Raw genomic sequence first — 20500 nt, 5'->3', positions numbered from 1 at the left:
TCTATACAAACTTCTGCCCGTTTAGCAGTGACCCAGACTCGTGACAGATTTTCACCAGGAGCTTTTGACAGACGTTTCTGAAACGGTAATAATAATGCAGATGCGTCTTTAAAATCACATCATGCACCTCCTTCAGAATCTGAAAGGATTGTTCTCTGGTCTATCTATAGGACTCACTCAGCGCATGTTTCTCATCAGCAACATGATATCCAGACGAGGAAGCTTCATGAGCGCGCAGCTAGAATGAAACCTAAACCACTGAAATGCTGTGTTTGTGGTTTTCAGTGAAGGTGAATCCACCTCTGGTCTACAACAAAATCACCTGAACGACAACATAACACTGGCAAATGTTTGCATTTCTCTCTTTTATAGATAAATATTTGAATTCATTTCTTTAGGGGAGCTACAATTTTGGAAGAAATGCAATTTTTTCACAATATTTTGAAACCCCTATTCACGAGTTCACTTGATAATCAGATTTTTGGCGCGCTGTCCGAGGGGAGGGCCGCTCCGAGCTTGGAATTTGGCCCAAATCCAGAGTACCTTCCCCCGATATCCCTGGCTGGGATAGGAACCCGTCGAGAGCGAGGAGTTGGGGTGGTGGAGGGATGCAGTCGTGGGACGGAGGTGAGAGAGAATACATATAGGCCTCGTCTCGTGCCGATTGGTTGGATTATCTGAATGTGTAATTCTCAATTGTTCAATTCTCTTCATTTAGGAAAAGGAAGAGAAACAAAGCATCCAAAATAATGGCCAACAGAATTTTTAAACATTTGATTTTTATGATATATTGATATATCACCTCTTGACTTCTAAGCGATGGTAATGTAACAGGCAGAGTAATTTCCTAAATATTACATTTTATTCACGCATTAAATGCTGTTTGTACTTTATTTATAATCGGTAGTTAAATAAGTAAAAACGGGCTCATTTACGCATATAAAAAGTGTTTTCTTAAATATTTCAAGTTGTATTTTGTTAAAATATATTTATAAAATTTATGCGTGTATTTAGTCTAAATGCAATATTTGAAATATATATATATATATATATATATATATACATAAGCATGCACATTTGCATGTAAATAAATATATATTAAAATAAAAAATATGAAATGCATTAGGTTGTTGCTTTGATAGACTATGCTCAACTCGTTGCATATAAGATTATGCATAATTGAATATTATGCTAATTTATGTTAATTAAATTATTTTTGATTTTCATTTTAAAAGAAAGGGGAAGGAAACCACCTGTAGTACTTCCCCTTAAAAGTGAGATCCGGAAATGCTTACGAAACTTCGAGCACGCGAGCTTCCCTGCTTAACAAGAAAGAGTGAGGTAAGTTAGGGAGACGGGACTTCAGCTTCCCCCCCTCGGGCGTCCTGTGTGCTTCACGCCAGAACGCTTGGCTGTGGATGTCACCATGCATGTGTCACGATTCGCTCTGTTTTGTGGCCTATTTGGAAGACACTGCCAAGGGGACAGTAAGAACCGTATCGTTTAAAGGAAATGATTCTGATCTCTTGTTATGAGGGAAGTACAGAAATACTGCAACCATCCCTGCCTAAACAGACTACGCAGTCAACAGCAACAGTGGTTTATACGTTCCTTCAGTCTTTATCTCCGTGAGACGCAGAGTTCATGCGTTCGCCTGAAGAGAGCAACATTAAGTGACACGCTATGTTTGATTCTCTAAAATACCAAAGTTCCTCCAGCTGTGGGTTTAGATGTGCTCCGCAGTGCTCGTCAGCCCCCATTTACATCTCTCCCATGACATTTGGGCTCAGGCCCGGATCCGGCCTTCACCCACGCCCAGCCTAAGGGAGCTCGTATGCCAGTGTACATCCCAATCAACACTAGAAGTGGAGTCCTCACGATGCTTACATTCATCACAGTCTTCTCTCATGCAAAACGCATCCCTCTGCTGTTTGCATTTGGGCCAGAAATGTTCCTCATGAAGGGTTCTTGAGTATACAGTGATTCGGGGTTGTGTTGAACGGAGATGTGACTCGCTAGGGCACTGCTTCAGGCAAGAGGGAAAAACCTTCTCGATGCCCTGGCATTTATCTGGAGAATCATTGACCCTTATAGACAACAAGTGCTGGAAAAGGTTTGGCAAAGAGTATTCGGCTTGTGTGGACGATAAATGTAATTCAGTAATTGTCTAGTGTTCTTCACTGGACAAATGAGGACAAATCAGATTGCAGCTGGTCATGTTTAAAACATGTATGATAATGGATTTAGTGTGCCGTCTCTGAATAAACTCATGTTATCAGAGATTTACATCTGAAAGCTGGGTTCAGCAAGATGAACGTTCAAAGCAAATGTAAGTGTTAAAATTCCACCAAACGGTGCAAAGCGTTGACTCACCGCTGTCATTGAGAAAGGTCATCATGTCCTCCAAAGACGACGCTTAAACATGCATTATTCATGTCATTTCAGAAAAGTGATTTGTCAATGTATTTAAACAATTCAAGATGTAGATAATGAAAAAATATGATTTATTTTATACTTTTATAGAATTTTATATCTCAAATATACACTGCCCGGACAAAAAAAAGTTGCTGTTTGGATTGGGCAAATTATTATATTCGGATCATTATTGCAGTGATTTTATAATGTTTCAAGCATTTTACTGTATATGTCTGGCAACAGTTCTTCTAACCCTAGGCTAATTGATGGAGTGTGTAGCTTTTCATTTCTTAAACAACCATGTAGGAAGACACATCATGGCCATATTCCAGGATGACAATGGTCACCAAGATCTTGACCAAAAATTGATGCACCTCTTGATGGAAATAACATCACAACATTTATTTCCATCAAGAGGTGTGTCAATTTTTGGTCAAGATCTTGTATTGACAATGCAAGAGTCCAGCACTCTGTAAAGTCTCCTCCAGCACATCCCAAAGACTTTCAGTGAATTTAAGGTCTGGACTCAGTGGTGCCGATTCATGTGTGAAAATGATTCTTCATACTTCCTCCCAACCATTCTTTCACAATTTGAGCCTGATGAATCTTGACACTGTCATCCTGGAATATGGCCATGATCTGTCTTCCCATATGGTTGTTTAAGAAATGAAAAGATTAGGGTAGAAGAACTGTTGCCAAACATGGCTAACATGCTAGAAACTTAATAGCCTATATATATATATACATTTTTTTTTGACCAATGTATATGTTGTTTAGATTAATATTATTACCTTAAAATGTCATATATTTACCTCTAACTTCTTATATTAAATGCATATTTAATTCATTTTAAAACAGGCGGGCAAGGAAAGAGACTTTTGTATGTGATTTGATAACGTAAAGCTAACTTTGTCCTAAAGCATCATTTAGCATATATTAGCATATCTTTTTTATATTAATAAGTATTTATTATAGATTTTCCCACAGTTGTAAGACTGTGCACAATCCTTTTAGCATAGAAGTGTAAATCACAGTCCCTTACGCTGTATGTGGTTCAATTAGGAGAGAAGTGACAGTGGCAGCTCATCATTACTCATATACTGACTCATCAACAAGCCCACAGGCTGTCATTACCGGACACAAACTAAACCAGTGACAGTATTTCCTGTCTCTTGAAAATTAAATCTAAAGTATTTGATAGTAAGTATATCAGTTTTTGGTATAGTGTCTTTATTTATAAAAGGCATTTATTTCCTCAAAATACACCTGATATACATTGTAAAAAATTATATGATCAATAAGTTATGACAACATAGGCTTTTACATTGCTTTAACTCATCAAAATATGTTATATATGTCAAAATATGGCATACATATAACTTTTTATGTTATACAAGATTCAACTCAGTTTAGTCAGTTTAATGTCATTTAAGTTTAAATGACTTAAACATCCAAGTTGATTCTACTTAATTTAAGGCAGCAACTTTTTACAGTGTAGAAACATCTTATAGCAACATATTTTATATATATATATATATATATATATATATATATATATATATATATATATACACTGTATATAGTATTCCCATTCTGTATGTTTTACATACATTTTTACTTATACTCAGTGTTACTCATGCATGTCTTTTTTGGCACAAAATTAGCTCTGAAATTGAGCCTCATCACAGCATTTCACTGTGTAATTGACAAACTTAATCTTGGCAACATTATACACAAAATGTTGTGTAAGAATGAATAGCCTACATCAAAAAATAAATAAATAATGAACTAACGATTATATGTAGTTTAATTATTTTGTCAGCCATTGGTGACTTTTGCAATGTTTTTGAGCTTCACTTTCAATCATGTATGCAAAAGAAGTCGCGCGTTACTTTACACGCACACACACACACGCACACGCACACACACACGCACACACACACGCACACACACACACACAGGGAGAGAGGGAGAGAGAGAGAGAGAATTCCTCCGCGTTGTACAGGTTATGAATATTTGGTGCTAGAACTTGAATTGAGCGGAAGAAAGGAAGACATCTCGGCTACTTTCGTTGTCGCGTTTTTGTTTTCTTCTCACACGAGTGACGAGTCGACTTTCTCAACGACTGGCACATTATCCAAAGAAACAGGCGTTTTATATCTGTATTCTGCAGAAAAACAATGGCTTTTATGTTTAAACACATGATAGGGGGGCAGCTGAAGGATCTTACCGGGGGTCTTGGAGAAGAAAAGCCAGAAGGAGAGAAGACCGAAGCTGCAGCAAAAGGAATGACACCCGAAGAGTTTGAACAATATCAAGAACAGTTGGCGGAGGAGAAGTAAGACTGCACTTTACTAAGGTTATCATGACCAATTTTTTTTTATTTTTAAATGTTTGATATTTTTTAACCTTATCAATAAAATGTATTTTATTTTATCTTTATAATATATTCACAATTTCCCCCTCCCATTTTTATTTAGTTTGGTAATAGCAAATGAATATGATGTTAATATTTTTTTTTTCATAAACAGTAAGTTAATGCATTGTTTTTTTTAATAATTGTATAAATATTTTATAAATAATAGTTTTTAATTTTAATATATATATATATAAATATATATATATTCCACTTTACAAAAAAGGAGGCTGCTCCCAGGCTCAGATGCATGTTAAATGAGAACCTGGTTGAATGCCACAATAACAATTGTTTTTTAAACGCACATATATAGCCTATATATAAAATTATGAGGACCATTTCCCTCCTGTTTGAATTCAATACACAAGCTGCACAGTCACTTGTTCAAACGTAATACAAGGAGATGCCAAGAAGGTCAATGTTTATCTCCAGCTTCCTGTATTTCTGTGGTTTAATCAATAGTGCATGTCACCTTGCTCTCTAGACCCGTGTTTCTCTGGTTTGGCCTTGAGGACAGTGACTCCTCTGCAGAAATGCACATGCAGCTGTTTTTTGTCTATTGTGGGCATTTTTGAATGGCATCGTATTACATTGTCCTAGACATAAAAAAAAAGTTCAAATGCACACTGAACACGATTCCATATTGATAATATTATGATGATTTATAATTTATATCAATTATACATTTCGTGGAATCATGTTTAAGTAAAATATATATATGTATATATATATATATATATATATATATATATATATATATATATATATATATATATATTAAAAAAACGTTTCAAACTAGCTTCTATTTTTCATCTAGGTTGGAGCGGGATACCAGCTTTGCCCAGAAGAAGGCTGAACGGGCCACAGTCAGGAGCCACTTCAGGGAAAAATATCGTCTTCCAAAAGTAAACACCCCTTTAATAAAATGCACTGTGAACCATTGTCATTTCATTACTAACTTGTACTTTTTATTTACAGAGTGAACTGGACGACACGCAAATTCAGGCTGCGGCAGACAACGTGGAGTTGCCCACAGAACTGGCCAAGATGATCGCTGAAGACAACCAGGAGGAGGAGAGCAAGCAGTCTGTCCTGGGTCAGCTGACCAACATTCAGAACGTAGATATTGATCAGTTAAAAGAGAAGGCCCAGTCCACCCTCGAAGACATTAGACAGTCGGCTGAAAAGTGTGATGTCATGTAATCCAGCCAGGCACACGAGCACCCCAGAGTTGGACTGCTGATTGAGGATCGGGTGTTTCCTCGGCTCCGATGACTTCAGGGAGAATATAGGGAATAAATCAGATCCATAAACAGCATGCCTATAATGAGATGCTTTGTGAAAGACAAGCTCCTACCCAAAGCCAAGCAATCACATAATATATATATATATATATATTAAGTGTTTGCTAATATCGCAAATAATGTTTGCCACACTGTATAGTATACATTGTCATAATAGTGGTTTAGGGCAATAATTATCAGTTAACATCTTTCTACTTGTTGTGCTTTAGTGATTAATGTTATATTTGTTTATATGTGATATAAAGTCAGAAAATGTTACAAAATACAATGTTCTGGTCATATTAATAAAAAATATGCAATTGCTTAAATTATACTATTAAACTACAGTAGGCTATGTATTTGAACCTTTTTATGTACTCAGTATATTGATGTATTTATGTGAAGTGTGTAGATAAAACAGGAATTATTTTTTAGTTGAAAGAGAACATAAACTTGTAAACAGTATTTTTTACATTTCTTTTTGTATACATTTTATTTACATTTCTTTTTGTATACATTTTATTTATTTAATGTCAGTCAGGGTTAACTAACATTTGTTAACTATAATAAATGTTAACTGAAATAAAATATTAAAAACAATTCAACTTATTTTATTTCAGGTTCCTTGTTGCTCATTTATTACTACATTATATGTTTATCTTAGATTAAATAGTGACTGCTAAAAACGTCAAATCAATTCGTCTCATTAGTTTGCCCCCAGTTTAATTTGAATCAATAGGGAACCACTGTCAAAAGTCGATGTTTTCTAAGACTTATTTCTGTAACGCAACTGAACTGTGGTGCATCAGGAAAAACATTCCGTCTCCATGTGTCATTCTATCGATGTTTGAAATTCGCACACGCGACGGAACAGTCAATGGACACCGAAGCGGATCTATTTTATCGTCAGCTGCCCAAAGTGGTAGGAAACACAAAAAAGATCAGTTAATAAAACAGAGATGATCTTTTAATGAGCTCATCCCAATTATGTATTTATATAAAAGTAGATAATGAAGTCAAATACAGTGTTTATTTTTCTTTCAGGAGCTGCACGCGCATCTCAACGGATCAGTCAGTTTTGAGATTATGGAGACGCTGATTCAGCGCAAGCCGCATCTGAACATTGAGCACAACATGACCGCCATCCGCCGCGGACAGCGCCGAACACTGGACGAGTCCGTATCAAACACCTGTACACTTCAAATGAACCTATATGGGTTTTGACAATTACAAACATGTAGTGCTCAAAATAAATCTGAGACTACATTTGAAATGGCATACTCTCTGAGTAGGCACTTTTGAAAAACAAAACAAAAAAACACCTGCTTCTCGACCGTCAAAGAAGTTCGTTCGATATAGTATTAATGTGTGTAGAATTAATTTAATCCATACTTACTACATCCGTCAAGTTGTCAACGTCATTTATTTTGTTTTCAGTTCTGTAATAACAGTCAAATACAGAACAAAAAAGTACAATACTTAAACAGGTCAGATAATGTGAGATAAAGAACAAAACAACAACAATAATACAGAATAAACAATGGCTATAAAAAGCTAACAAACAAAAATGTAACATTAGACTGAGACATGAATTTGAATATCGGTTTTTGTATTGTTTTCATAAGTAAGTTTCTTATTCTGGGTTCTCAAGTTCTTAAAATCAATGTTACAGAAGTTATTTTTTTTTTTGTTTGGTTACCGTAGTTATTCTTGACTTGGGAATGTACAATTTTGCTAAAATAATTAAAGTATTAACGAGGTGATTTTGTTGTTCAGTAAAATAGTAAGGTTTTAAGATTCTACATTAAAAGCTTTTCCCCCCCTGCCTTGTCCAATTTTTAAGTCAATCCAAAAATGAGAGAGACTGAGAATTAATAATAATAAAAAGTTTAATATTATTGACTGATATCCACATACTTATATATATCGTCAAAAGTAGTTTCAATTGAGTAATTAAAAAACTAACGTTTTATGAATACTGTGAAAACGTACACACTTCTTGTATCACTGTTTTTTTCCCCAACTAAAAAGAGTAGGGATGTATACATATTTGGATGAAGACATTGCTTGTTTGCCAACTAGATTAGTACACACAATCCCCGGTTTCACAGACAAGGCTTAAACTTAGTCCCAGACTAAAATACAAGTTTGAACTGTTTTAACTGAAAGAAACTTGCACTGACATATCTTTAAATAAGTCAGTGCCATTGTTTTGTCTCAAGATGCACACCAGTGATGTTTTTTCTACGGCACGTTTATAAATGCTACGTAAATGTTCTAATTGAACTAAGGCCTAATCCTGGCTTAATCTAAGCCCTGTCTGTGAAACCGGGCCATAGTGTACTAGTCTAAATCCTGAAGTTACGAGTGAGCTTTTAAATGAGTGTATCTCTCCATTAGGTGTTTTCAAGTGTTTAAAGTGATTCATCAGCTGGTTGATTCAGAAGAGGACATCCTAATGGTAAAGCAACATTCGCTCAAAGTTGTATTCTTTTACATGTATAAGAATAAATTAAAAAAGAGGAATTATTCTTATTTAATAGGTTGCCAAAGCAGTCATCCAAGAGTTTGCGGCAGATGGCGTAAAATACTTGGAGTTGCGTAGCACGCCACGGGAAGTGACTGAAACAGGTTCTGGAAGCAATTCATATGTCAAACAATTATTACCAGCTCATTTCTGCTTATTGTTGACATTTGTTTTTGTCACGAAAAGGTCTCACTAAACAAAGATACATTGAAACTGTGCTGGAAGCCATCCGGCAGTGTAAACAAGAGGAAGTTGACATTGATGTTAGGTAATGTTTAAATATTAATCCTGTATTTTAAAGATGTTTTCATGCTCACCCACTGCATGCTTGAATGTTTGAACAGGTTTCTCGTGGCTGTGGACCGCAGACACGGGCCTGAGGTTGCAATGGAGACCGTGAAGCTGGCAGAGGACTTCCTGCTCTCCAGTGATGGGATAGTAGTCGGACTTGACCTCAGTGGAGATCCAACCGTGAGTTCAGATTGCAATAACAGCATACTCCACTTGTTTCCGCCTGCAGTCTACATATCTTTGATCATACAGGTCGGTCATGGAAAAGACTTGCTCTCTGCACTTCAGAAAGCCAAGAACTGCGGTCTGAAGCTGGCTCTACACCTCTCAGAGGTCAGAGCACATGGAAACATCTCCATTTCGGAAGTTTGTTTCGGTATGAATGCTTTTACGTGTTTTACGCCGGAGTTTGTGTGTATCTCAGGTTCCTTCTCAGAGGGATGAGTCCGAGCTGTTGTTGAACTTGCCTCCGGATAGAATCGGCCACGGAACCTTCCTGCATCCTGAGGTCGGTGGATCGGACAGTCTTGTGGAGAAAGTTTGCAGACAAAAAATTCCAATCGGTATGAGTTTTCCATCCTAGTTCCAAAATTGCATACTTGAACTTTAAAGAATTCTTTTTAAAACTGTTTTACTGTTTTATGTTTATGTAAAACTATTTTAGGTTTTTTATATATTGTTCTATTGTAATTCTGAAAGTACATACTTGAGCTTTAAATCATATTTTTTTAAACTATCATTATTCCAAAATTGCATGCTTTAAAGAATTATATATATATTTAAAACTATTTTAGGAAATATTTTGTTTTGACTAGTTTTCAATCGTCATTACAAAATTAGATACTTGAATGTAACTAGTTTCATATTTTATTTTACTTTTATGAACTATTTATTGTTTTTAATTAGTGTTAAAAAAAAAATTATATATTTTTTTACTATTGTTCCATTATAATTCCAAAATTACATGCTTCAAATTTAAAGAATATTTTTTTATTATATGCTATTTTATGTTATTAACTATTGTTTGTTTTTTAAATAGTGTCCTATTGTATTTCCGAAATTGCATACTTAAGAATGTACTTATGAATTAAGAATTATTTGTAAAACAATTTTAAACAGGTTTTCCATCGTAATTCCAAAACAAAATACTTTAAAGAAACTTTAAATATATATATATATATAAAAACTTTAGATAACATTTTAAAATTATTAACTATTTTATGTTATTAATAACTAATATTACTAATATTATAAATGTTCTATAAATCTATAAATGTTATATACTTTAAATAAATATTTTTGAAACTTTTATTTTACTTTTTTTTTATTTGTTTTACTAGTTTTCCATCAAAATTTCAAAATGACTTGCATTTTATATATATATATATATACTTGCTAGATAATAAAAAAAAAATATATATATATATATAATATATATTGTTCTATTATAATTCCCGTTCTTGTTTTACAGAGCTGTGTTTGACCTCTAATGTCAAAGGTCAAACGGTGCCTTCATATGAGAAGCATCACTTCCAGTACTGGTATAAGCGAGGACACCCATGTGTTCTCTGCGTGAGTTCTCCCCTCCCAAAACACACACACACACACACACACACAATATTATGCAGTTAAGACACTTTAATGCCAAGGAACTTTTTTTAACAAGTGTTTATAAATTCTATTAGAAAATAACACTATGCTTGTTGCTCCTCCTGTCCCGTCAGACGGATGATAAGGGTGTGTTCTGCACGGATCTCTCTCAGGAGTACCAGCTGGCTGCCTCCACCTTTGGTTTGACTCAGGAGGCCGTGTGGAGTCTCTCCCAGCAGGCCATTGGATACACCTTCGCCCCTGAGCCAATCAAAAACAGGCTGGAGAAGAAATGGGCGGAGCTCAAACAGCAGATTCTCCAATGAGGAATGACTGCTGTAAACTTCACCAACAGTCCTACCTCAGAGAGCCCAAACGGTTGCTTTTCAGCTAAGGAAATTTCCTTAATTTCAAAGCACACGCTGCATTAATATCTGAACTAATATATAAACTACCTGTGTTGTGTGAAACAGAGTTAGACTGTTTAAATTAAATAGATTTTAATATTTATCATAGACTTTTGAAGGTTTCTTGAAGATAAATGGTATTTTTAATATTAACAATATTAAATATACGTTTATTAATTCCGCAGCTTCTGTGAAAGTGGTCTATTTCATTTAACATTTTCAATAAATTTTTTGTTAATAAATACTCCATATTTGGAAGAAAAAAAGTTCTAAACATTCTTATTTGCATATGTTGCGCAGTCAGTATCTGATTGGACGAAAACAACTAGAAAATCTGTTTAATTCTCTTGCTCATGGGCTCATGCAATGTTTTGGTGTGTTTTTGCTCCAGTTAAAGGGTTAGTTCACCCAAACAACCAAAAGGTTTTACCATTAGAGGGCAGCAATTCATTATAAATGTTTCTTATCACAAACTGCAAAGTGATTCTGGTTTCTCTCCTCACTTTACACAGCTCAGATCTCCGACATGTTAAATGTTTGGTTAGCTGTATATCCACATTTTTATATCCTCAAATATTTTCTGTCCCCTCTAGTGCCAGAGCTAGAAAAAGTGTATGTAATAGCTCAGCATGCAAAGTCACCGTAAAATAAAAATGTTCAATTTCTTGTTTTGTTTTTTAATGGAATATTGCCGTATGATTTATCTGTGCATGCCTCTATTTTATTTAAGTCATATGCTCTCATAATATTTAATCAAAATAACTTCCACTCCCTCTTGCAGCAACATCTTTTCTGATGACATGTTTATTGGCGTGAGGGTGGGACAATCTGTCACTCACATGAGATCGACCAATAGCAAACCACAACCGTCTAATCATCCAATCAATTCCCCATGGACAAAATCAAGTCCCCCCCCCCCCCCCCCCCCCCCACACCACCACATTATTGATCCCACTACCTGGTCTTCTCCAGCACAGTGTGGTTTGGTCCTAGATTTCATGTCAGGCTTTTAAAGGGAATCTGAGTACAGAATGGACCCCGTGGTGCATGGTTGGGCACCTCAGATGCAACACCTGAATTGATTTCTCCTTGAGGTTTCCTCAAGAAGTCCTAAATAGTATACTTTTTGTGTTAGTGTTTCATACTGGGTAAAATTAATGTCAAAATGCGTTTTCAGCTCCGTCAAGGTGGTGTCAAATTACAGGAGAGACCGGGGCTAGTTGTCACACTTTTTCGATCAGCCACTATTCAAAAGTGACCGTAAAGACATTTACATGGTTATAAAATAATTATATATCATCAAGTAAACGCTGTTTGTTTGAATTTTGTGTTCATCAAAGAATCTTTAAGCAGCACAACTGTTTTTAACATTGATAATAAGAAGAAATCAGCATATTAGAATGATTTCTGAAGGATCATGTGACACTGAAGATGCCGAAAATGTAGCTTTATCATCAAAGGAATACATTACATTTTTAAATATTTTAAATTGTAATAATACTTATAATGAACATAAGAGACATCTTTCAAAAACATTTGAAAACAAAAAGCTTTTTTTTTTTTTTTTTTTGCGATTGTAGTTGCTTTCTGTTTGTAATTCTGTTTGTTTAAAGAGTGAACCTCCTATTGTATCTTTTAACAAGTCACGTTTAGTCATTTATTCAGTCGTAGCTTTAGAGCCTCTGTGCCCAGTAAATGTAAAGGGCAGAGGTCAAATCATTCAGTCAATACCCAACACAACTCGTATTAGCATCTTCGACAATGACACCCGCACAAATGCTGCCACGTGTAAGATTTTTGTTGTTTAGCACATAACCATGTATCTGTTGTAGGAAACACTTGTATTAAGTTTTAATCTCCTCAAATTAATCTGGTTAGCTCGAGGCAACTTAGCCTATGCTTATTTAGTAGCTTATTATCAATGCGTCTTTGTTCATTCATATTAGCCTACAATAAGACAAAATGTTAATGACCTATTGACCTGTTTATGGATGATGACCTCCAGCAATTTCCTTCCTCCTCAATCACTGCTGGCTGTGTTGCTCATTTATGTTGTTTATAATGGCTTCATCATGGATTTTGTCTGTATGTTAGTGGTTTAATTCTTTTTAATAAATTGAATTCATTGCAAAACCTCAGAGAGGTTTTTAGATGTGATAATTTCTCTGCTTGGCTAAAACAGCCACATGACGCTGGCAGATGTCCAGTGAGATATTCCACAGAGGCGTATCTTCTTCACAAGGCCTCTGTTATGTTGCTTGTGTTTGGAAAGCATATTTGACAAGTTGGTGATGATGCCAGACACACAAAAACTGCAAAAACTGGTCTTGCTGATATTACCTCAACAATGCCCAGAAGCATTTGTTCTGTTAGCAATAGCTTTGACTCCTTTGTCTGCAAAAGCAGAAATATATTGCAAAAGCAGGTATATGTTAAGAAAATGTGTTATCCTGGCCACCTCTATTTCACACAAAATGGCTTTAATGTTCCCAAAATTCACTGCTGATGTCTAATCTCCTCTGTTTCATACTTTGAAAAGCATTTTTGCCTGATGGCAGTCACCAAGCCCGACAAGGTATAACATGTTACCGAAATCTGTTACCCTCCTCTATTTAATGAGGTAAGTGCAGATAAGTTTGTGATTGGTTGTTTGTTTTCATTTCACAACGCATGTTAAAGAAGACTAAAGAAAGTGAATGGCAGTTTTATTTGACAGCATATTATTCACTTAATTAGCACAACGTGGCATCTGTGTAATCATAGATCACAGATACTGCATTCATTGTGCTGTTTTCCTGCTGGATTGGAAGATTATTATTGTACAATTACATGTTGCAACTGTGCCCACGCTTTTCCTTCACTTCTGAGTTGCCCAGGGTGATGATTTGTTTTGAAACAACCTTGCAAAATGAGCACCATGCAGAGGTGTCTTGAGAACGCCTTGGCTGCCCTTTCAGGCTCCTTAAAGTCACTGTAGCATGTAATTGTGGCAGGAGTGCCAGCGAAAGAGAATTGGATGATAGAATGTATGGGTGCAAACTGGGTTTTCAACAGTAATAGATGCCTCTTAATAAAGGCTGTGCAATTTTGGGTTCAATAACAATCCAGTTTTCACTCTGGAAATTGACCCAGTGGTATGAACAGTGGAAAATACTTGTTGCTAGGAAAAAACTTCTGGTGAAGATTGTTTGAGCAATCTATATCTATCCATCCATCCGTCTGTCTATCCATCGTTCCATCCATCCGTCCGTCCGTCCGTCTATCTATCTATCTATCTATCTATCTATCTATCTATCTATCCATTGTTCTGACCGTTTGTCATTCATCCATCTATCTATCTATCTATCTATCTATCTATCTATCTATCTATCTATCTATCTATCCATCTATCCATCTATCTATCCATTGTTCAGTCTGACTATCTATATCGTTCTTTCTATCAATTCATCCAAATGCATTCACAAATAGTGAGTTTTGTGTGTATGGCCCAATTTTGTTTGCACTATTCCATATTTGTCTTTCCTACAGAAACAGGGCTGTGATGATCTTATTGACTCATGTAGCTTTGTCACAGGTGTATTCATCTGTGTTCCTGAATGAGGTTTCAGAAGATCCCTCGAGGAGCAATAGGGATTGATGTGACTGAAATTACAAAGAGCAGAAACTATCTGGGTGAGTAACATTTCAGTATAAAGGTACCAAACAATCCACATAAGCTTATCATAGTGTGAAATTTCAGATTTGATATGAAGCTGTATGAATCCATGTGAGCAGGGTGAATGACTTATTGATCGCTATGGTATACTACTGTAGTGTACATCATATCTCAAGTCATAAGTCAAGTCATATCTCATGTATTTTACATTAAAAACACATTATTTGTGTCATTTGCACAAGCATCAGACTACAAAGGTCTTAAGATATTACAGATATGACTATGCAGTATTTCTTCAAACAATTAGAGAGTGATATAAATGCTTTGATTTAGAAGATTTGTGGAAGTGCTTTAGCTTTATGTGAGGAACAGTCATTATTTCCTAAAAATCCTAAAACTAAATTTTTTTTTTTTTTTTTTTTTTGAGTCAGTTTTCAGTACACATTTTGTAGGCTACATTATACTTTATGAACTAATAGTGAACAATAGTATATTATAAATTAATATTTTATTTATTAAAATATATTTAACTGTATATGATAATAATGCATGAACTAATGTTGTTAATGTACAGTAGAGAACCTTGCTATAAAAGAAAAAAGTTGTACTTATTATTAAATAATTTTGTTTGTTTGCTGGTTTTACATCTGCAAAAGAAACAATAGTAGAGAATTTGTTTACGTCACACATATGAACAAAACCATATTGGATACATAACCACTAAAATAGTGAACTGTGAATGTATAACCGCACGACTTATTGACCTGTTGATGCCTGGAAATTTCTTTCTATCAATATATTGGACTGTATAAAGAAAATGTATTAGCTATCTATTAGCTAGCTAGCCTATGTATTAACTATGCAAATGTATTTGTTTTCCATGGATCTGACTGTTGAAATATGTATGTTGCTGCTCCTCTATTGGATGTTTGCTATGTGCATTATCTTTTGTTATGTTTATAAACAATAAAACAAATTGTCAAACAAATAATAATATATATATATATATAAAATAATATTACATAAGTACACATTTTTCAAAGTTCCCTCTAAAATATATTTTTAAGATCTATTAAGTTATTTCTTCAAGGATATAATACATTTGAACATATTCAAATGGAAAATCTTCACAAGCAGTTGAAACCAGCAATCCTTACTGTTGCCCAAAATAGATGATCTTCCAGCAGCAAAACCCTGGAGTCAACTATGAATTCATTCTCTCTGTAGAAAAGCGTTGAAGCCCACGGCATCCTCATTACAACCGACCTGGAGGTACGCCCTGAAAGGAGCAGTCTGTGTCATATTTACAGAGTTTGAGGTGTTTGCTTTCTCTGATAGACTCTGGAGCTAAAAGCTATTTTGCGAAAGCAATTGTTACACACGACCTTGATAAAAACGAGAATGTCAGTGGACAGAATTCTTTAAACAAAATCTAAAAAAACCATAAAACACGCAAATAGAGGCCAGCAATACATTGCATTACAATCTTATCCATCCATCCATCCATCCATCCATCCATCCATCCATCCATCCATCCATCTATCGTTCTATCCATCCATGTATCCATCTATCACTTGATCTATCCATCCATCCATCCATCTTTGCATCTATTGTTTGTTCTATCCCACCATTGCTCTCTCTCTCTCTCTCTCTCTCTCTCTCTCTCTCTCTCTCTCTCTCTCTCTCTCGCTCTCTCTCTCTCTCTCTCATATCTTTAAAAGGGGATGTTGATGAGCCATCTGAAAGGAGTAAGGCTTACGTCTTGGGCCACTGCTCAGCAAATGCCAGCCGAAACAATGACACTGTCTCCAAAGTTCTGCCGATGTCTCCCTGTCCCTTAAACTGCTGCCACCTGTCAGTTCAAGATATGAAGCAAGTGGCAGATTCCCAGTGACTGGACACAAGCAGGTGACATCTGTCAATTATACAGGATTTACCATGGACCTATTAACTGAGGTGACAGACTTAGAGTGGGGAGTCTGGGGACAGTACATTTTTTATTCCTATTCTTACAGTCATATTTATTTTTAAAGGAGGTAGGGGTTGTTTCAGCAGGTAGCAAAAATACACTTTGAAATATCTACTCAATGCTTCATGCTCACTATTATTTATTTGAATCCACCAAACAACTATGGTTTCACACCACACAATATGAACATGGCTATATCTGCAGATTGTGCTGTGAATGACCGTTGGCCAATATGTAGAACAAGATTTAGTAAATAGCAAATTAGCAAGAGAGCCTACTGTAATTCCAAAAAAGCGCTGATGGGAGTGGAAAGTTCTGCATGTGATATACTGACAATGCACACATTAAAGAACACAGACGCAGCCGGATCATTTCCATAAAGACCAATGCAATCTACTAAGAGCAACTCAAATTAGCATCTGATTTAAGACATGCTTTTATTGGGACGGTAAATACCAGACCTTAGTAAATCACCTTGCAATGATTTATTTAAATACTCTTCCCATAAATTTTGCATCTGAAAGGGAAATTACAACAAGTGCATATGCAATAAGGTCAGCCACAAAAATAACTGTGTACATGCCTTTTCAGTGCTATTTTTTCACTGTGTGTCTTTAGTAAATCCTGACAGTGGATTTTTTTGTAAATCTGGCCCTTAGTCTTTAATAAATTCATTACATCCATAATGGCCAAACAATTTATGACCTTGATCTAGACTGCAGCCATCAGGGCCAGTGTGTAGGCTAAAAACATAGGACAATATGAATATGTTGTATCAGCACATCAGTGTAATGCTGTTGGTTATATTCCCTCAGTGCTCAACTCCATCTGGGACAAGTCAAAGGCCACAAGAGGTTGTAATACAGGTGAAATAGCGCCTGATGAGGAATGCAGTATGGGTTTACGGCCCAGTGATGTGGAGAACTGTAATATGGGCCCAGTTGTGGAGCAGGAAGGTATTGAAAAAAATTGCACACACACACAACACCTTGAGTCGCTAATGTGGCAAGAGACTCCGTAGCACCAAGAAATAGATTACATTTCAGGGTAATTGCCAAATGCACGGCTGATAATGTCTAATGACCGTCACTGGTGCGGGGAACCCAGTGGGCAGTTTGTCTTTGGTGGGTTGAGAGTCAGAGTGCCTGTGTAACAGCAGCTCCTGCAACAGTCAAATGGAGAAATTCACCAATGGTGACGCCAGGTAGGACAGCCACCAGACTTTTTTTACTGATACAGTGAATGTTTTAGCACATCTTATTGCTCTCTCTGGTATCCTTAAAGGTTTATTGCATTGCAAACAGATGTTTCATTTCACATGACCATTGTTTACCCTCTAAACATTTCAAATTAGTTTGCTAATGTAGCCTACTTTCAAAACAGTCTCTATATCAACTGCCTCATTGGCAGGCAAGTATTTAAATTAAGTAGAAAAATCGCTCCTCTTCATAAAATAAGAATCACTTCACGTCCAATATATGTTGTGATGTTTTTGTTTATGTCTAAACCAGCATAGTACGGTTCGGACTTTACTCCACTTCCTGTCCTCTATCTGAATTTCGCGCGTCTTTAATCACGTGTCTGCAAACAAGCTAGTCCCATTTTGCATTATACCAGGTTCCCTTCAAATTAATTATTTTGCTTTTACTTTTATAAGAGAGTATAATTTAGACAGGAAATTAGGGGTAAGAATGGTGGGTCTCGAGCCAACAGCTCACGCATTCAGATGTTAGAACATTTCATGGTGTAATCCCATTCCCATGCACTGGGTGAGTCAGTGGTCCAGCCAGCCAGCAGAGGGCAGTAGTGTGCGGGGTTCACTGTACTGCCTCCACCACAAGTGTGTGTGCCTCGCCTCAGAGAGCCTGTGGGCCAGGTGCTCTCACACTGGAGTCCTGTGAGGATACATTTTCTTTTTCACTCTCCAATAAATCACCATTAATATTGACTTTCTGTGGGCTGACTCACTTTCTTCATCTAAATTTAGAAGAGAGAGGCAGCCATCTAAATCTAGTTAGAGGACAGAAAATGCCATCCTCTGAGAAAGATCTATTCATTTTGCCATGGTGTTATAAATAAGTCTGTGTGAAGCACCTGGTGAAAGTTTTATCTTGTTTTAGAAGTTTAGGGTTCTCACACGTCTTCTGTGAAGGTCGGATTTGTGTCCTGGGAAACATAACATCTTTCGCTCTCAGAGATCAGCAGGCCACGAGACATGCAATAACAAAGCGTGTTTGCCACAAACGGGCCACAGTAGCCTACTGGGTTTTATTAGTTTTGGTTTCTGATGCAATTAATAACAACAAATTTAAAATATATTGTACATATATGATGGTCTGCAAAACAATTTTTTGGGGGGTTTTGATGTTTGTTTGTGCTCTGCACTTCAGGCTTGGAGATTTTCCTCATGCAATCATACAGATGGGGCTAGGTGACATCATCATCTCTTTTATCCACAAACCTCATCATTGCCTGAACTGCTATTTGATCTCCTGGTAAGAGCTCCATTAGTGAGCTAAAAGAAGCTTCTAGCCCTGCAGATGAACTAATTATGTATTGGTTGGCAATCCATACAAGGAAGAAGCAAAAGCAGCAAATGGTTCGGTCCAGGTGTAACTAAGTCATTGATAAATTTTCCACCCTGAAACTAGACAGAAAACTGATTAACAATGACATCATAAATCAAAGCAGATGTCAAATGCTATAATCGGAAACTTCAATAAAGTCTATGATTCTTTATTGATTGGGTTAAAGTCCATATGAAACTATTCGCAACTAATTTTACTTCCTATAATATGATTGGAGGGAAGGAAAAATTATATTTAAAGGGGTCATGATATGGATTTTTATAAACGATTTAAATATGTTCCTTGAGGTTCATTTAATGTTGATACTGCGCACACAAAAAAGCAAATATATTTTGGAAAATAATTATTTTCAATTCTCTGTCTGAAATGATCAGTTTTTAAGGGGCGGCTCCTTTAAGGCTTGACAGTAAACAGCCACTGTTGTGATTGTCTAACGTCAATGCAAAAAGAATCGACGAGTAAGTGTTTTGAAGACTTTATCCATATCATTTACAGACAAACCATTATGTAATTGTTTACGGTTTGTGGTGTAGCTGTTGTCAGATCTAATAGAGTTAGCTTCTTCATCTTTCAACAGAAGTTTGTGAACTGGTAACTCGTTTATCTGCAGTCAAATGCTCATGTAAAATTATTAGACAATTGGAGACAGCCATGTGCAAATGCATTTGCCAGTGTGACTTCACAATAGCCAAACTAATTGCTACAAAACTTGCGGGATGTTTTAATGGTGCAAAGAATTCTTCGATGTCAAAAGATCCAGGGAAATTATAAATTTTTCATGTCATGGCCCCTTTAAATTCCCCTGAGAAACTTTGCATTGGCTCGCAAAACTTTTAAGAAGTAAAGTTGACTTGTTTTAAGGAGTTTCAGTAACTCTAAATTCAAATAAAACACAAATACTGTAAATGGCCAAACCATCTTGGATGTCAGTGGTTATGCGCAAGTAAACCTTGAACCGAATGTCCCATATTGCCTTTTATTTTGGACTGGAGAAGACATTTCAGGGCTGTGGGGATAGAGCAACAAGGAGACCTGAATCATAAGATCAATATTCTTTTGTCTATTTCTGCAGTGAATAAAAAAACAATTGGTTATCTTGTGGGCAGCGAGGTGAAATGTATTGCTGTATGGAAAAGTAGGCAGTATCTTATGGTTACAGTGAAGAAATGAAATGATGTAAGCTGACAGTAATTTATAAAGTAATCAATATGTGCCTTCAGGATAAAGTAGCACAACCGCCTCCAGTACATCATTTAATCCATTTGACGGTGGAAGTCTATTGTTTTGGAGTTGCTGAAGTCAATAGACAAAATGATATCATAAATAAAATTTGATCGACAAGAGAAAGGTTAATCAGCA

General features: G+C 36.0%; 2 protein-coding genes and 1 long non-coding RNA gene across 7 annotated transcripts; all 3 read left to right on the top strand.

The window, feature by feature from the left end:
* The first annotated feature begins 46 nt into the window (after nucleotides 1–46).
* Nucleotides 47–6727, top strand: cplx3a (complexin 3a). Of its 4 annotated transcripts, none has more exons than XM_079604276.1 (6): nucleotides 47–85; nucleotides 171–290; nucleotides 478–627; nucleotides 4624–4753; nucleotides 5649–5736; nucleotides 5810–6688. In XM_079604276.1, the coding sequence occupies exons 3-6, from the start codon at nucleotides 609–611 to the stop codon at nucleotides 6032–6034; spliced, it is 462 nt and encodes a 153-aa protein (XP_079460402.1). In that variant the 5' UTR covers nucleotides 47–85; nucleotides 171–290; nucleotides 478–608; the 3' UTR covers nucleotides 6035–6688. The 4 variants fall into 4 exon arrangements, with proteins under 4 accessions (XP_079460402.1, XP_079460400.1, XP_079460401.1 ...); XM_079604274.1 differs by having other exon boundaries at nucleotides 373–627; XM_079604275.1 differs by having other exon boundaries at nucleotides 171–627.
* Nucleotides 6728–6898: 171 nt separating this feature from the next.
* On the top strand, nucleotides 6899–11706 carry mapda (N6-Methyl-AMP deaminase). Of its 2 annotated transcripts, none has more exons than XM_079603115.1 (10): nucleotides 6899–7036; nucleotides 7159–7289; nucleotides 8515–8575; nucleotides 8658–8745; nucleotides 8828–8909; nucleotides 8986–9112; nucleotides 9185–9265; nucleotides 9357–9495; nucleotides 10404–10504; nucleotides 10657–11706. In XM_079603115.1, the coding sequence occupies exons 1-10, from the start codon at nucleotides 6992–6994 to the stop codon at nucleotides 10846–10848; spliced, it is 1047 nt and encodes a 348-aa protein (XP_079459241.1). In that variant the 5' UTR covers nucleotides 6899–6991; the 3' UTR covers nucleotides 10849–11706. The 2 variants fall into 2 exon arrangements, with proteins under 2 accessions (XP_079459241.1, XP_079459242.1); XM_079603116.1 differs by having other exon boundaries at nucleotides 6902–7036; nucleotides 10696–11588.
* Nucleotides 11707–14451: 2745 nt separating this feature from the next.
* Nucleotides 14452–18018, top strand: LOC306993757. Its single transcript, XR_013796523.1, has 4 exons — nucleotides 14452–14601; nucleotides 15757–15856; nucleotides 16306–16492; nucleotides 17369–18018. It is a non-coding gene; the product is annotated as an uncharacterized lncRNA (long non-coding RNA).
* Nucleotides 18019–20500: the final 2482 nt, after the last annotated feature.

This window comes from Phoxinus phoxinus (assembly GCF_949152265.1).
Source record: "Phoxinus phoxinus genome assembly, chromosome: 25".
NCBI lineage: Eukaryota > Metazoa > Chordata > Actinopteri > Cypriniformes > Leuciscidae > Phoxinus > Phoxinus phoxinus.
Note: the sequence above shows the minus strand (reverse complement) of the source record. Positions and strands in the feature narration are given on the sequence as shown.

What these genes read in the sequence shown, in the direction of transcription:
- cplx3a (XM_079604277.1), top strand. Translation starts at nt 4,596, where the DNA reads ATGGCTTTTATGTTTAAACACATGATAGGGGGGCAGCTGAAGGATCTT. An exon ending in GAACAGTTGGCGGAGGAGAA is followed by an intron (nt 4,754 to 5,648) that starts GTAAGACTGCAC and finishes TTTTTCATCTAG; the next exon opens with GTTGGAGCGGGATACCAGCT. An exon ending in AAAAATATCGTCTTCCAAAA is followed by an intron (nt 5,737 to 5,809) that starts GTAAACACCCCT and finishes TTTTATTTACAG; the next exon opens with AGTGAACTGGACGACACGCA.
- mapda (XM_079603115.1), top strand. Translation starts at nt 6,992, where the DNA reads ATGGACACCGAAGCGGATCTATTTTATCGTCAGCTGCCCAAAGTG. An exon ending in CAGCGCCGAACACTGGACGA is followed by an intron (nt 7,290 to 8,514) that starts GTCCGTATCAAA and finishes TCTCTCCATTAG; the next exon opens with GTGTTTTCAAGTGTTTAAAG. An exon ending in ACCTCAGTGGAGATCCAACC is followed by an intron (nt 9,113 to 9,184) that starts GTGAGTTCAGAT and finishes TTGATCATACAG; the next exon opens with GTCGGTCATGGAAAAGACTT.